General features: G+C 46.0%; 1 protein-coding gene across 1 annotated transcript in view; it reads left to right on the top strand.

The window, feature by feature from the left end:
• Nucleotides 1-1,399: 1,399 nt before the first annotated feature.
• ANKRD33B (ankyrin repeat domain 33B) overlaps nucleotides 1,400-17,296 on the top strand; it is a gene marked incomplete at both ends in the record, with an annotated part of 52,261 nt that continues 36,364 nt past the window's right edge. The window contains one exon of the mRNA XM_082479244.1: nucleotides 1,400-1,828. Coding sequence (XP_082335370.1) covers nucleotides 1,400-1,828 — 429 coding nt within the window. The remainder of the gene's footprint in view (nucleotides 1,829-17,296) is intronic.

Raw genomic sequence — 17,296 nt, 5'->3', positions numbered from 1 at the left:
CAGCTTGTTTCTCTGCCATTGGACAGACAAGGACTCGGACCCTGGACATTCACCTGCTGAAGCATATCATATATATAAGGTTTGCTTCAAAGTGCTGTTGAAGAAACCAACTATACTGTTTTACTGGCCGAAAGGCTTTCCCCCACCACCTCCCTGGCAGTGAACGGTGCTAATCTGTGGCATTCGAAATGGAAAAAGATTTAAGAACTGTGACAAAGTGGGAGCTCAATTTATACATGCATTATTCCTCTCAACCTCAGCTCCAAATGCCTTCCATAAAACCGACGTGCCTGACATCTCTACAGTTGGTAAACTGTCGGGGCTGCGTTATGTGATTTAGTGAGTTATTCACTTTAAAGTGAGCGCTCCCTCAAAGCATTCAAATCCCGTACAATCGTTTTCCTTAGTTTCAATATTTATTTCAAGAGACGGATTCTGCACAGGCTAGTGGCGTTCCTGAAAAGTTTCGTGCGTGTCGCTGTCACCGCAGCTTTCGGGACCCCACCATTGGCGCCGCAGGACTCGTTGGCAGCCCCTCCCTCACCTGTGCCCCGGGTTACCGGCCGGCCCCGCTCCCCCTGCCCTCTCCCACCCGCGGGTGGGCTGCCGGTGGGCGATCTCCCGGGCTGGCGGCGGCGGCGGGCGATCTCTCCGCACAAGAAGCGCAGCCACCGCCGAGTCGCCCAGCGCGGCGCTCGGCTGGGACGAGCGGCGGCTCTGGAGCTGCCGTGGAAATTCGGGTTTCCCACCCGGCGGCTGCGGTTCGGGCGGAGCAGCCGCGGCAGCCGCCCGCTCCCCCCCGCACACCGCCCCTGATGTCAGCGCCCTAAGCCCGAGCCCCAATCTCCTCACAGAGATGCTGAGCGGATTACGGGACAGGAGTTTGCGAACTGCCTCCTCTCCCCAGCCCGGCCCTGCCCGCCGGCAGCCTCTCCCCGCTCCCCGCAGCCGCCGCTCTCTGCCGGCCCGGCGGCGGTAAACGAGCCCGGACCGCTCCCGTCCGCCCCCCCCCCCCCCCCCCCCCCCGCCCTCGACCTCCCGCCTCCTCCTCCGGGGAAAGCCCCAGCGGCAGCATGCCCCGGCCCGGGGGCGACCGGCCGCCGGGCTACTGCAGGGCGACCGGCGGGAGGGGCCTGAAACTTGCGTGAGGCGGCGGGGGGGGGGAAGACATCCCCTGCCCGCCGCCGGTTTGCACCGGGAAGAGCCGCGGCTCCCGGCGAGGCCGGGCTCGGCGGGCGGGCGGGGGCTGCGGGGGGCTCCGGCCGCCGTGAGCGCCCCCCCCGCCCCGGGCAGCGCCCCGCGGCCGGCAGGGGAAGGCGGCCCGGCGGAGCAGCTGGCCGCGGGGCCGGGCGCCCCTCGGGGCGGAGGGGGGTTCCCGCGCCCCGGGCCCGGGGCCGCCATGGTGCTGCTGTCGGGGGACGGGGAGCAGCGGGCCGGGGAGCGGGTCTGCCCCGCGCCGGCGGCGGCGGCGGAGATGCCCGGCGGCGAGACGGAGAGCAGCCCCGAGCAGGGGGCGGCGGGGGCTGCCGCCGAGGGGCCGGACGAGGAGGAGGAGGAGGAGGAGGAAGAGGACTGCGAGGAGTACGAGGACTTCTCCGAGCTGCCCGACACCTGCAGCATCGCTTCGGACGACTCCTTCTACCCGCCGGGGGGGCTGGAGGACGAGGAGGAGGAGGACCGCTGGTCCCTGGAGCAGGGGGGGCGCGACAGCCCCGAGGCCCTCAGCCTCTTCCGAGCCTGCTGTACCAACAACGCCGTCGTGCTCAAGGCGCTCATCCGCCAAGGCCCCGAGGAGGAGGAGGTGCGGGAGACCGACCGCAACCGCCGGGTGAGCATCCCGCGCCGTGCCGCGCCGCCCCCCGCCCGCCCCCGCCAGCCGCGGGCATCCCCGCGGCGGGGAGAGCATCCCCGCGGCGGGGAGAGCATCCCCACGGCGGGGAGAGCATCCCCGCGGTGGGGACAGGGAGAGCATCTCTGCTGCCGCGCCACCCGTGAACATTCCCCCCACCCCCCCCCACCCCCCCCCACCCCCCCCCACCCCCCCCCCAGACGTGGAGCAGAGGCCGGGGGGAGGGCGGGGGGAGGCGTGCGTGGGTTGGGTGACACCGCTTGCGTTTGAAGGGCGCTGGTCCGCAGTCCCGTGGGGGTCGGGACCCGCCGCAGCGGGGACGGGAGACGGGCGCGAAGCTACACCCTGCTAGACATGACTTTCCACCTTTAGCAAAAGAAGGGTCCGGTTTCTGGGAAGAGAGGAAGGTTGATTCAAGTTTTCCCGCCATCAGTTTCGAGTTGGGTCTTGCTTTCCCGCAGTTTACTGGGGAGAGAGAGTGGCTTCGCTAGTGAGGGTTGTGTTCAGCAGGGTTAAACCTTCCTCTTTGCTGGCCAGTCCGTCCCCTGCAGTACTTCACGCTTTTCACCTTAAGAATTTGAACGACTGATCAAAGTTTGTGTTTTCTTTTTTTTTTTTTTTTTTGTTTTCCTTAGCTCCCCCCCAAAATGTAAGCTTTCTCCCAGTTCCTATAACGCAAAGCAGGGCTCAGGGTGTTCCTGTGCAAAAATCAGACTTTTTGGAGTTCCCCTAGTATTTGTTTTGTTGCTGGTGAACTATTTTTGGGGGGGGTGTCAGTACAAGGTTTGTGTTTCATTTTTTGCCTGTTAGTTAATTGCAGGGACAGAAGTGTACTTCACTAAATAAGAAAGTGAAAACTTGGAACAGATTTCCTGGGTAACGTGCAACTGGGACGATTGATCAACAATATTGAACACTAGCAATAGCAGTTCCTCTCACTACTATTACTATAATTTATATTAAAACTAAGAAATTTTTAGTTTTAGTTTGCATAAACAATCTCCAAAAATTTTTCTTTGACTAGTCTTTTGACAGAAACATTTTGAAAGAAAGCCTGCATTATTTTAATTGGGCAAGGGACTTGCACATTCTGGCAACATAAGTGGTATTTACATCAAAACTAATGCACTAATTTGGGTTTGGTGCTCTTTGGAGAGTGGCTTTTCTTGTGTCTTACATGTGTGTGCTTGTGGGATTTTTCCTACAAATATCTTTACTCCCCCCTCAAAGGATTGTTTTGAATACAGATTTTTAGTGATCTGATTTACAGTAAACTGCTGCAAAAGGTACAAATACAAGAAGTTGTATTAACACATCTGAGGGGGCAGCAAAATATGGCACGGGGTGGGAATAAGTAGCAGAGGGTAGAAATGTTTTAAATCAACTTTTCTGCCCAGGCCAACATACGGTGTAGTTATACTCTTAGTTGGTAACATGTGAGATCCAAACATACGTTACAAGAGATTTTGAAGACTCTGCGGATACATCTATCTTGTATATGAGCTCTGGATCTGAGCTGGAGCCCAATCCCAGCCCCGACATTGAATGGACACTGGCCTCTGCTGAGGCATATGGATTCAGTGTGTCTCAAATGTGTGACGGTGGCATAAAAGACCAAGTGCCCCACGGCTGTCTTTTCTGAAAGGGTGGCCTTCCCACCCAGAGGAGGATATGCAGCTGGCTGTGAAGCTGCAGGCATCCTCTTGCCTCGGGGCCAGGGTCCTGCAGAGATGAGTCAAGGGGTATGAAAAAATTCAGCGTAGGCATCAGCCCTCATCCCCCAGTAACTGCATCTGTAGAGGTCATCAGATCAGTATTATGAAAACAGTGAGTTTACCTGGTTGGACAGCCCTCCCTGCACCATCCCACTTCCCAGAAAGCACGTTACTCTTCTTTATGTCTCCAGCTTCCCAGAAAAGAAACAAAATTGTCGCTTGAATCCAAACTGAAAGTTCCTCTTATTTGTTCATTCTGATAAAAAAAAAAGTTTTTCCTCTACTTAAGCAAATATTCCATTTGACCTGATATTAAACTTTGACATCAAATTCTGTTTTCTGCATTTTTTATGAAAACAAAATAAAAGAAGTTCTGGAATTCAGCAGCTTCTGCAAGCCTCATGAATGACATGGGAGACACGAGTTCAGTTTCTCTCTCTCTGCCTCCCTCACAAAAGTGCCCTAATCACAGTGGTCCAGAGCAGTACAGGCTCTTTTCCAGACATGTGAATGGGAGAGGAGAAACCTTGCTGCTGGGAAACTGAAAGTTCAGGTGTGACTGCAGTCCCAACCCCCCACAGGGAACATCAGGGCAAAGTCACATTATTTCGCAAAGCAAAACCACCTTTTCCGGAGAAGTTTATCCGACAAAAGGAAAGTTTCACTCAGGTCAGTTATCGCCCTTTCAGTGGAATTTTTGTAGCTCTTGAATTTGCATGTCATATAAAGTCATTGGACATTGTCCATAAACAAACTTTTTTTTATTCTGCCAAAAAGTAACTGAACAAATTACATACACCACTTGTGATAATGACATTCTTCAGTTGCTGAAACTTGTACTGTGGGCTTTCAGCATCTTCTTTTGCTGCGATAATGTTTCTTTGCAACGCTATCTTGCATGCATTTATTGGAAAGCTTCCTTTATTTTTTATTTTTTTTTTACACTGTGAACAAATAAGTTGAACTTTTGTTTCTTCTAAGTTTTTGTTTCTTTTCTTTGAGACAGGAGAAAGAAGGAAGAATAACTTGCTTTTTGAGAAGGGGGATCATGAAGGGAGGGCTGTCTGAGTATATTAACTATTTTCATGATCCTGATCTGATAACTTCTGTTAAGTATGTACAATACAGTTTCATTTTCATAATTTAAAAATGAGTTTTTTTCATAATAGAAAAAGCAAGTAACAGATTATGGTATTTAGACAAAACCATATTTTGATTCTGAAAGTAATTAAATTCAACTCGTAAAACAGAATATGAAGAAGAAACTGGTTAAATTCTTTAAATGAATTTGGGTGCAAATAGCTGGAATTTTGCCATTGCTTTGTTTTTAAATTTTTATCTTGTCCCTAAACTGTAAATTGTAAATTTAAGATTCAGAAAGAATTATTTCCAAAAATGCTGAGATCCAGAGGTAACCTTACTTATTTTCCTCCATCCTTTTCATCAAAATACATCAATTCTCTCTTTTCAGCCAATTTGTCGAGGTTGGATAGTGGCTTTTTGTGGGTTTTCTGAGGAAGCGTATTTTTCCCACGCTCTGTTCATGAGCTGCAGAACCTCCCGCCAGGCACAGGTTTTCATTAAATTCACCTTCCTGCAGTAAACCAGACTGCACAACATCCGATTTATCAGTCACCACATGTAGCCTGAAGACCAGTACCTTCCCTATCTCGTTTTCATTACTGTCGAGACAACAACAGTTTATATATGATTGTCTGCATAGGATCCCCAAAGGGTTGATCCCCACATCTTCTGTTGCACTGCTCTCTGTAGATGGAGTCCCAAAAGACTGACTTGGTACTGCTCGTTTCCTCTCTTTGCCAAATCTAATACTGAAATATTCGGAAAATAACTATGACAGCATATAATATACTAATTTTAGATCATGCGGGGCAATGTCTCATTCATTAATGTTGATGTATTTACCTGCCTCACGCTGGCAGTAAAAAGGGATTAGCAAATATATATGAGGAAATAAAATTGTGTCTCCAGTGAAATCTCCTGACCTGACTGAGACCAGAGTGTCATTTGTATAATGATGCTGCTTTTCACCAAGTGAAAAATTTGGGGACTGGTTTTTCCTCCTTGCTAGCCACATTTCCAGAATTTCAGATATTTGCATCTTTTAAGTTTAGCATCACGTAATATTAAGTTTTGCCTGGTGACCAGGATTATATATACTCAGAAAGACAGAGTTTCAAAATCTGGTGTTATCTAACTGCAGAACACAAGCAAATTTAGAAATTTGCCATGACAATAGAGACGGCAATAAGGGATGGGGGAGAGAGAGAAAAGAAGGCAAAGAACATTCCCTTGCCAGATTGAAAATAATCACTGCAGCTCATCCTCAGAAAGGTTTAGTGTTAACCATCCATGTGGTGTAGTCTGTGTTAGTAGGTATTCTGTAACTTCGTATTTTAGAGTTGATATATGTGTGAGAATATTCTGGTTTAGTCTTTTTCAGCTTTTCATTTTTTATGTCATTGCTCAATGAGTCTTTTCGTCTGATTCCACAGATAAATAGGAACCAATTTGCAGTTAAACAGTTTAATGTTGTAAGTATACCATTATATAGCAGAGATCGTACATTTGTGATCTTTGGTTTGCCCTCTTAAAAAGCGTGAAGACAAAGCAATCTATGCGGCTCAGCTTGCAAGCTTTCTCTTCTCCTTTCAGAAAATATTCCTAAATCCATAGATGAGCACATTAATGCTTTGTACAGGATGCTGTTGAACAGTACCGCTCTGGAGCAAGTTTTGCTTTGAGGCACAATAGTTCTGCAGCTCCGTCACCAAGTACGCCTGGATTTGTTTGTTCCTCTCTCCCTTTTCTGCTGAAGGAAGAAAACAGGGGATTGAAGGCTCCTGTTGCTCCTCTTGATCTAAATTTCTTTTTATTTCCCCTGTCGTGATGCTTAGTCCTGGCAAGGGACAGCGACACATCAAAAGCCTGGAAGTTGCTGTTACTGAATAAACAAAAAAAAAAAAGGGTAGCAATGTCCTGGCTAGAAGCCTACTTGAAAAGCTTGTGGGAACGTAGGGTTGTGCCAACCGTGGAAGAAAGCCCAGAGAAGTAGGAGCAGGAGAGAAGTTCCCGGGAAGAGGGGTTCACACCATGGTGTAGTGCATGAATCAAGAACGTGGTTTCCCTGATCTCCTCTCCTCAGCAGAGAAGGGTTTTTTTCTCCAGAGGACAATTCAGGTGTCTGTTATGCTTGTGCTCTAACTGCTGTCCCCACCCCCTCTGCCAAAAAGCCTTCCTCTGCTGACTTTTGAGAGTTTGTAGAGACTGGGCACGTGAGACACATTGTTTGGGCACAAAGAATAGCTCCTGAAGTGGACACATTGCATTGGAGACCATCAGCAAGTGACCCCCTGAATGGAGCGGAGATGTTTCTCTGAATGCAGCCTAGGTTTGTGTGTGTGTTGCTGGCTGTAAAAGGACATTTCAGAATGGCACCACTCAGCCAGTCTCTTCATTGAACCCATGACAGTGTTCGAGGCATCAGACGTGTCACACTGGTGTCCCTGCCCTACGCTGCAGACTGCTCCTCAGCAAGGCAAAGTAGCCCACAGGCTTTGTACTGCCACAGCGAACAACTCAACTAGTTTAGGGAGCATTACCCTTCAGAGTTTTTCACAGAGAGATGCACAGTGAATCCTCGGTGGAGTTGACACCTGAATTTGTCTTTGCCAAAGGGCTGTGCTCCTAAAATTGTGACTGGCTGAGAAGGACAGGGAACCAGTGGTTCAGTTCCCGCTTCCCAGGAGACGGAACATCGTACTGGATAATGCTTTTCTAGAAAGTCATGTATCACAAAAAGTGCCAGAGCTTGTGTAACACTCCATTAACCCGTTTTTATTATTTTTGTTATCTTCACAATGCTAACTTGTAAAAATAAAAAATGAGGAGTGCAGCATTTTGTGGTGAGAGATAAAGATCTCCCTGTCGCATACTGCTTTTCAGTTGTCATGGTGCATAGCGTAAGTCATCCCATGTCAGAAAAAGGATTTGAAGAATGTCATCTGCTACAGCGCTGGGAACTTTTTTCATATTTTCATAGGCAGTTTCAGTTCCCTCATGTTCTGTCATACAAAGTGTTCTCATGGGAGGGATTGTATTGAAACGTGACATCATGACACTAAACCATGAAAGGGATTTTTTTTCATGGTGGAAATAGTTTAAAAAAGACCGTAATGGCAAAAGTAATCCAATTTAAATCCCTCAAAAAAGTACACAAATACCCAAATGCACTAAAAAAAGTCCCTGGAAATACGTATGTGTTTAAAAAGGAAGTGAGTGAGCGAGGCAAGGCAAGGAATAGTAGATGGCAAAATACAGAAGCTGCTCAAAACAAATTGGGAACCCTTCAAATACTGTGACTGCAACTTAAGGGAATCCATCAGAAAGGAGTAAATAGAGCGTTGAATATATGACGGCAGCTGGCTAAGTTGGAATTCGGTGAGCTAACCAGGGTATGAACCAGATCGATACAGGTAGGCTCTCAGAGGCGTTGCCAGAAGAGCGTGGGCAGGTTAGCTGTCTGCCTGCCCTTGTCTGCACTCGTCTGAAGTGTTAGGTGAGTAATGCCTTTGTAAATTTGGCACAAGAACATATCCTTTAAAAGAACTTAACTGAAGAAGAAGTATATGCCCAGAACATGATATCTATGGAATAAAGAGAACAATTAATAAGGACCAAGAGGGTGCTTAGACATAAAGAATGGAAATGCAAGTCTTTAGTAGACCACTAGAAATGCATGACCAGACCTGCTGCATCCTCCATGCAGGAGGATACATAGTAAGATATAATAATAGACAGGTGGTAAGATATAATATTACTTAGTGTAAAAAGCAGCATGAGCTAACAGACATAACTCTTACGGAAATTGATAGATACGGATTTGAAGACCTCATCAACATGAGGAAGTTGTACAAGTTTAAACCAGTTTCAAGTGATGCAGCTTTTAGAGAAACCAGATGAAGAGCAATTTCCTTGAAGGATTTTGACAAATTGCTTAATGCAAAGTGTTCGGAACAGGAGGGGTGTTTTTAGCCTGACCCTAGCACAGAAGTAAAGGTCATAACAATCTTTTGTTCTAGTTTAAGCAGTGTTTCATGTTAGTATCTTAAATCAAATCTTTGGACTTGCAGAACTCCTCAGAGATGCAGCAGTGATCCTGGTTACCCAGCTGAGCACAGGTTGGCTCCAGATGTAATAAAATATAGCTAATATAGCTGCTTTTAAAATCTAATGGTAGTCTAACAAGACTGGTTGTCTGGGCCATCTGTCATCACTAATTATGACAGATCTATAATGGTGTCTTTAATAGAACATGTCTGTAACACAGGTAAGAAATGTGGCCGGGGGATGCCTTACTGCATTTTCCAGGAGTATCTCTGAGGTTTATTTCAATGTGCACAATGTGACACTGCTAATTCCTTCATCCCATTAGGAAAAGAAAATTTATATTCTCACAGAGGAATTACTCAAGAAGGAATATTGACACTAATTTTCTCCCTTAAAGTTTCCTAAGATCCTTTCCATGAAATTTTATTGAGGCATAAAATGCCCTCCAAAAGTCAAGTTTTAGATAAAATTGTGTTTCTTGTAGCTTGGTATTTTGAAAGGGTTATTTGGAAGCAATGCATAGGTATTGTAAATAGGCACCTTGCAACAAAAGTTCCTTTTGAAGCTGAAACTGCAAAAAAGAGTAGGTCTAAAAGAACTCTAGAGGGAGAAAGGAGCTTCAGAAAAGTCCATGAAGAGCAATTGTCTTTAGAAAAGTCATGTTTAAATCCTGCAATAAAGGAGGTGCAAAAAGACAGTGACATTGCTCTCCTCCTTGCTTATGGTGGGACTCAAGACTCCCATGCAGAAGACTTGGGTTTTTAGCTACTGCCTGATACAGGATAAGAAAATTCTAGAAGCATCCTGGGATGTGACAAAGAAACTTATTTTTCCTTTTTGCTGTCTATCCCAGAAATCTTGTACCTTCTTATAGCGGGAAATGAGAAATTTTTAATAATTTCTTCCTGGTTCTGCTTTGCCTCCCTACTATTGCTCGCAGTTCTGGCTTTTGAGCTCCATAAAATGGTATCTTCCACAAAGCATTGGTAGTGCCAAAGGTGCCTTAAAACTAGCCTCTCCAAGAAGGTCTGGGAATTCTTCATACTGTAAGGGACCGCTGAAGTAACCACTGGATGACGTTGTTTGGTGGCTTCAGGGTGGCCTCAGGGAAGTGAGCTGTTCTCAGCTTGCTCCCATGTCGCTCGATGGTTAATGAGGGGTGCTTCAACTGACCTGGCTTTGGACTGAGTCCTCAGAGGCAGTGAAGTGTGCTGCTTCTTTCCAGAATATAATCATGTCTGTGACAGAGTTTGTGTGGCCTGAAATGAGTGGTGAGTGGCGTTCCTCAGGGGTTGGTACCGGAACCGGTACTGTTTAACATCTTTGTCAGACATGGACGGTGGGATTGAGTGCACCCTCAGCAAGTTTGCCGATGATACCAAGCTCTGTGGAGGAGTTGACACACTGGAGAGAAGAGATGCCATCCAGAGGGACCTGGACAGGCGGGAGAGGTGGACTGTGCAAACCTCATGAAATTCAACAAGGCCAAGTGGAAGGTCCTACATCTGGGTTGGGGCAATCCCAAGCACAAATACAGGCTGGGCAGAGAATGGATTGAGAATAGCCCTGAGGAGAAGGACTTAGGGGTGTTGGTGGATGAGAAGCTCAACCTGAGCTGGCAATGTGCGCTCGCAGCCCAGAAAGCCAACTGTATCTTGGGCTGCATCAGAAGTGTGGCCAGCAGGTCGAGGGAGGTGATTCTGCCCCTCTACCCCACTCTCTTGAGACCCCACATGGAGTACTGTGTCCAGCTCTGGAGCCCCCAACATAGGAAAGACATGGACCTGTTGTACTGGGTCCAGAGGAACACCATGAAGATGATCAGAGGGCTGGAGCATCTCTCCTATGAGGACAGGCTGAGGGAGTTGGGGTTGTTGAGCCTGCAGAAGAGGAGGCTCTGGGGAAACCTTATAGCAGCCTTTCGGTATCTGAAGGGGTCCTACAGGAAAAATGGGGAGGGACTCTTTATCAGGGAGTGTAGTGATAGGACGAGGGGTAACAGTTTTAAATTGGAAGAGGGTAGATTTAGATTAGATATTAAGAAGAAATTTTTCACTCTGAGGGTGGTGAGACACTGGAACACGTTGCCCAGAGAAGTTATGGATGACCCATTCCTGGAAGTGTTCAAGGCCAGCTTGGGTGGGGCTTTGAGCAACCTGGTGTAGTGGAAGGTGTCCCTGCCTATGGCAGGGGATTTGGAACTTAATGATCTTCAAGGTCCCTTCCAACTCTAACCATTCAATGATTCTATGATTCTATGAAACCTGTCAGAGGTATTCAGAACTTATTCCCAGCAAGGAAGAAGGCAGGGATTTCTTTGAGGGGATGGATGGTCGGGTTTTGCTGTACTTACAATTCACCCCTACGCAGGAACCAACCACAAAACTTGAAACTCAAAAGCTATTTTGCATATGAATAAGTTTAAAAGGAATGACTTTAGAGACCCCACATCTGTGATGTGGGCAGCATGGCTGTTGCAAATTCAGAATCAGATGTTAAAAAGTAGAAGGCATCTTCCGTTACTATGACACTACACAGAGGTTCATGATCCCAAAAGCCTTCAGTTGCTCTTCTTGCTACTTTAGGTTTTCCATGCTGTATCTATATCCATTATCAGATTTATCTTTTTTTTTAAAGAGGATATGATAAGACCAAAACTGAAACAAGCTGTTTTGTAGTGGTATTCAGGCATTCATTTTTGAGCTGTTCAATCAGTTTTAGTGTGCATCAACGTATGGAAAGAATGTGTAACTACATGGAGAACCCCTCCATTGTTTTGATCCCAGCAACTCTACTGTTACCTGACATACCGACATACTCAGTAGTGGAAGTGATTCGTCTCTGGGCACTGTTGTTCTACCTTGTTCGCCTCAAGGGCTAGGATTTCTAACCTACAGAAAAAATATTAGTTTCAAGTAGCACTTCTCCATGAGGTTAAGGAAGCACAATTGCTTGTCCTGAGGGGTGTTTCAAATCTTTGGGTAAGGAGCACTCCTTGAATTAGGATACTGCTCTGTGTAGAAATTGCTTTTCAGGCCTCATGCCTGATCTGAAACAGGCTGTTTCTTAGGAATAAAATGGAAGTTGAAACAGACAGCACTGCTAAGAGCATCTGGTTGCTCTGAAAAACTGGGTCCTGTTGAGTTTCAGTAGCCTGTACGAGCTACCGGGCTTCAAGTACCTTGGGAAATTAAGCAAGTCCCAAAGCCCCAAAATTCCCATATTTTTCAGCTCCAAGCAAAGTACCAGAAACCCTAGTCTGTACCTCGTCTATCGAGGCTTTAGGTCTCGGGGCAGTGTCTCTGAGGAAGAAAGAATAAACGTTCCCATCTCAGGCACTGGGTTCAGAGCTGTCTGCCAAGAAGCACCACAGGAGTGATGGATTCAGGTGCCAGCTGCGAGGGACAGCAGGTCCCCAGTGCCACATTTTTCATCATCATCAAGAGTTTAACTCTGAGTTCCCTTCATGTCTTCTGGTCCTGCCCGTGCTGGAAGCGGCGATGTGGGCTGTGGCTCTTGGAGGACCAGGATCAGCGCTGCCAGGTGGGGGATACCCAGCCCTCATCAGCTAGTGCCCTTTTCACAGATGTGAGACTTGCTTGGTTTTAACTCAGCCTGGCTTGTGGCTGGATTTCAGGGGGCCTTTCAAAAAGCATTTTGAAATACATATTAATGTTCACTTTTGCATGTGGCACAGGAACCACTTGTTGTCATATTGATTTTAGTCACACGGTCTTGTGTGTGTGCTTGGGAATAATATAAGCTGTGAAAATAAATACTAACAAATGTTGAACAAGGGGTACAAGTAATCAAAACACCTATTTGGATGTATGAAGACATTTCAGAGGGTACTGTTACAGTCAAAATCTGTTCTTCTATTCAAGAAGAGGTAGACCAAAAGATAAAAAAAACAAAGCTTTGTTATACATTTTGGTAATGACTAGTGTGCAACAGAGACCAGCAAAAATCAGGTGTTTTATTATAATACTGCCATGTGTGGGTGGTACTTCATCTTCACAGGGGAGAATGAGAGTGAGACTAGTAATTCTTGTATGACTTTACAGGTTTTAGTTACTTTGTGCCAGATTAGCCCAATGTGAATCAGGTTTATTTTAAATTACATTTCATTAAACCACATTATTGTGCCTCTAAAGAAAAGGGATACATGCTCACCAACTAAAATTCACTCTTGGTTTTGAAACAAAGATTGATTTGGAAAGTGTCACCAGCCTTTTGCTTGTAGAAAATCCCTTTAGATGAGCATGGGCTGTGTGTGCATTGCCAGAAGAAACCGTCTTGACAAGGGCAAGTCATGCCTGACAAATTTGGTGGCCTTCTACAAGAGGGTTACAGTTGTAGTGGACAAGGGAAGAGCAACTGATGTCACCTACCTGGACTTGTGCAAAGCATTTGACACTGTCCCACACAATATCCTGGTCTCTAAATTGGAGAGACATGGATTCGACAGATGGACCACCCGGTGGATAAAGAACTGGCTGGACAGTCACACACAGAGAGTTGTGGTCAACAGCTTGATGTCCAAGTGGAGACCAGTGATGAGTGGTGTTCCTCAGGAGTCAGTACTGGGACCAATCCTGTTTAACATCTTTGTTGGTGACATGAATGTTGCGATTGAGCGCACCCTCAGCAAGTTTGCCGATGATACCAAGCTCTGTGGAGAAGTAGACTCACTGGAGGGGAGGGATGCCATCCAAAGGGACCTGGACAGGCTGGAGAGGTGGGTCCATGCAAACCTCATCAAGTTCAACAAGGCCAAGTGCAAGGTCTTACATCTGGGTTGGGGCAATCCCAAGCACAAATACAGGCTGGGCAGAGAATGGATTGAGAACAGCCTTGAGGAGAAGGACTTAGGGGTGTTGGTGGATGAGAAGCTCAACCTGAGCTGGCAATGTGCGCTTGCAGCCCAGAAAGTCAAGCATATCCTGGGCTGCATCAGAAGAAGTGGCGAGCAGGTCGAGGGAGGTGATTCTGCCCCTCTACTCTGCTGCCATGAGACCCCACGTGGAGTACTGCATCCAGCTCTGGAGCCCCCAACATAGGAAAGACGTGGACCTGTTGAAGCGGGTCCAGAGGATGGCCATGAAGATGATCAGAGGGCTGGAGCCCCTCTCCTGTGAAGACAGGCTGAGAGAGTTGGGGTTGTTCAGCCTGCAGAAGAGAAGGCTCCAAGGAGACCTTATGGCAGCCTTCCAGTACCTAAAGGGGGCCTACAGGAGAGCTGAGTAAGGACTTTTTACAAGGGCATGTAGTGAAAGGACAAGGGGGAATAGCTTCACGTTGGAAGAAGGTAGGTTTAGATTAGATATTAGGAAGAAATTTTTCACTCTGAGGGTGGTGAGACACTGGAACATGTTGCCCAGAGAAGTTGTGGAAGCTCCATCCCTGGAGGTGTTCAAGGCCAGCTTGGGTGGGGCTTTGAGCAACCTGGTCTAGTGGGAGGTGTCTCTGTCTATGGCAGGGGGATTGGAACTTGATGATCTTCAAGGTTCCTTCCGACCTAAACCATTCTATGATTCTATGATCTCTGGTGTGAGAGCAGATGTGCAGCCTCGCTCATGTCCGCCGTACTCAGAGTTAGCCTCTCTGGAGTGGACCAGTGATGTCCACACAGCCAGCGCTTAGCCCGGGTTTTCTCAGAATCCCAAGTGGTTCTCCTAATTTGACATTTTTTTTTAGCCTTTTCGATTCAAAGTGCCCAAACTAGCATAATTTGTTGTGTTATGGTTTTGTAAATCATTAACTATCCTGATACTGAAATTGGTATAATGCCCATTTGCACATGCTGTATACTTATTTCAGATATGACAAGATAGCTTTCAAATAGAATGACATAGACAATATGATGCTCCATTTTTTTCCCTAATTGGTGTTTTTTCGTTAATTTCAGTACTTCTTCCAGTTCTTATACTTTGCTTATATAATTTATGTTGTTCTGGGTAGTTTTAGCAATTGACAGAAACAGTATATTGCCTGCTAACAATTTTTCTGCAAATTCTTCCTATATTGTCTGTCATTGCACTGTGGAGTTAGGTTTAACTTTTGTGACTTAGGTAGAGCTGCACAAAGGCCACTTACGAAAAACTGCTGGTAGATTTTTTAAATAGAAAAGAAAATCTCTGGAGGATATGAAAGCACTGAAGAACTCCCACAGGCTTTACTGGAGACAGGAGTTCATCTTTAATGTTTTTATAAATAAAGTTTCTCTCAGAAGGTTACCCTTTTAAATTACTTAAACTGTTATGCCACATAGGTTTGAATTTACCCATTTCCAAGGTTTCTTTCATTAAAAACAAAACCAGAAACCCTCCAACCTGGGCTAAATATAATCCTGTAGCATACCCAGTGTGTCACAATAAGAAATAATTAAGTACCGTAGAAGAGGATGGTTGTCACAGAGTCTGTGGTTGCACATCTGGCAGTGAATTAGCAATTCAAATTGTATCCACTGTGGGAAAAACCCACAGTGTGGAAATAGTTCCCATTTTTCAATTCTATTATTTTCTATTATGTCTGTTAAATTCCACGGGGAGCAATTTGAAAGCAAGCTGATGCAAAATGGGAGTGACTCACGGTCGGGCTTTTGTTGCTTCACACGCTTCGGGTGTATAATATTTTGAGCCTGAGCCTGTAATACCCTCTCACATACGTGGGGCTTTTTTTTCAGTCTTTTGCCTCTTTGCCTCTCAGTACGTGAGGCCTGGTCTTTGGGACAACCTGTGTGCGGACAGACTGACTGCTGACGACGAGAGATGCTGACAGCAGCCACCACAGCTCAGAACTGGGCCCTCGGGGAAGTTTTGTCTCCGTTATTAGTGGAGAGGCGGGGTTCCATGTAAGCCATTGCTATTAGCTTTCTGAAGTGGAAAAGTGGCAGATAACTGAACTTGTTAAATACCTTCATAAAAGCAGCCTTTTGGGGAATATTTGGCTTTTTTTTTTTTTTTTTTTTGAGAAAACCTAGCTATCTTGCTCTTTGTAGCTCATATGAAAAAAGGCTCACCACACCTGTTTCGCATCTGATTGGGAAACACAGGAAGGGGGGCTTTATAAAAGTGTCTTTAAGTGTGGATGAAAGGAAAGGGAAGACTCTTTTTGGAAGGCAGTAAGGTACTTGTGCATATCTGGAAGTATCCTATGCGTTTGAAAAAGATTTCAAGAGAAGGCAGAGTCAAAGCTCAGGTCCATAAAGGAGTTTATTTCAAATATTTTTCTTTCTGCAAAGGAAGATTTTATTTAAAGAGCATGAAATAGCAATAGCTTGTTAGACAAAGAGTATAGAATAACAGGTATTGGTTGGTTTTGGAAAATGAAATACCACAAACATTAACGAAACCTTAGTGTTTAGACTTACAAAGCCCTTCTGAGCTAGTAAAAAATGCAAAGACAGTAGAAGACTTTTCTGGTTGTGCTGAGACAAGAGGTACTGCATAGTAAACGCCTAGATGTACGGAGCAGCAGCAGCCAGAGGAAATCTTCCGCTGGGAAGCAACAGGTTTTTTTCCCTGCCATGCTGCAGGCACTTTGTCACCACTGTGTTAGGTGAGGCTGATCTGTTCGGCAGAGCTCCCCACATGGGAACTTCAGCCTGGAGTAAAACCCATGTCGCTCCTGGAGGGCAGCCTGGTCAGTGGTTTGACGAGGGAGTGAAACTGTTTGCCATTTCACAGGTGATGGGGAAGGAAAACACTTAATTTTAATTTCAAGGTCCCTGGGAATGGAGCGAAAGCATCTTCCTCGTGCCCCAGGCACAGAAAATCAGTGCAATGCCCCAAGCAGGGACCGTCCCACAGCCTGCGGGCGGTGGCTGTGTGGGAAGGCTTGGCCAGCTCTGGAGTCCCCCACTGACCTCCTGCCAGCTCCAGCCAGTGGGATGGAGTCCATGCCGGGCTGCATCCCGCCACCATTTCCGTAAGGTGGGACTGAATCTTCCTTACCACCTATTTATCATGTACGGAAAGGAGGCTCTTGTTAATTGTGGTTTGTTTTGGTTTACTGCTCTGCTGCTGTGTGGGCTGCGGGCATTTCCCAGCGTGGAAAATTCTTCCTCTCGTAGGGATGCAAGCGAGCACTAGGAACATGATAATCTTGCTAGTACCTTAGTTGAATTAAAATAGCATGTATGCAGTTTACTGAATTCAGACATCTCGGTGCAATTACAATGCTTATCTCCATGCATGTTCCCATGAAGTGTATTACATATATTTGGAAAACTCCCTGCAAAAGCAAGATAATTAAATGTGACAGTTAAGAGTTGTCTCACCAAATTATACCTGTTGCAATAAATACAGTTGCATGAAGACTTTGAAAAAGTTGCTTTTGAATTTTAAAAATATAAGCAGATACCACAGTTCTTTCCCACTATACATTGCTTCCTAATCATCCCGTTAATGATATGTCACGAAGCAAACATTGAGATATTTAATACTCATATGAGACATTATAGAAGCAGTAAGCAATATAAGCATCCCAGGACAAAAAGAAAGAAAAAAAGAAGAGAGAGACATGGTGAATAAATGTCAGCCTTTCTCTTAAAATTTATCACCCAAATTTTATCTTTCCATGGACATTTTTAGCTTGACCT

This window comes from Vanellus vanellus, assembly GCF_965231255.1.
Source record: "Vanellus vanellus genome assembly, chromosome: 2".
Lineage (NCBI taxonomy): Eukaryota > Metazoa > Chordata > Aves > Charadriiformes > Charadriidae > Vanellus > Vanellus vanellus.
The sequence above is the reverse complement of the archived record's forward strand: the minus strand, read 5'-3'. Positions and strand labels throughout refer to the sequence as shown.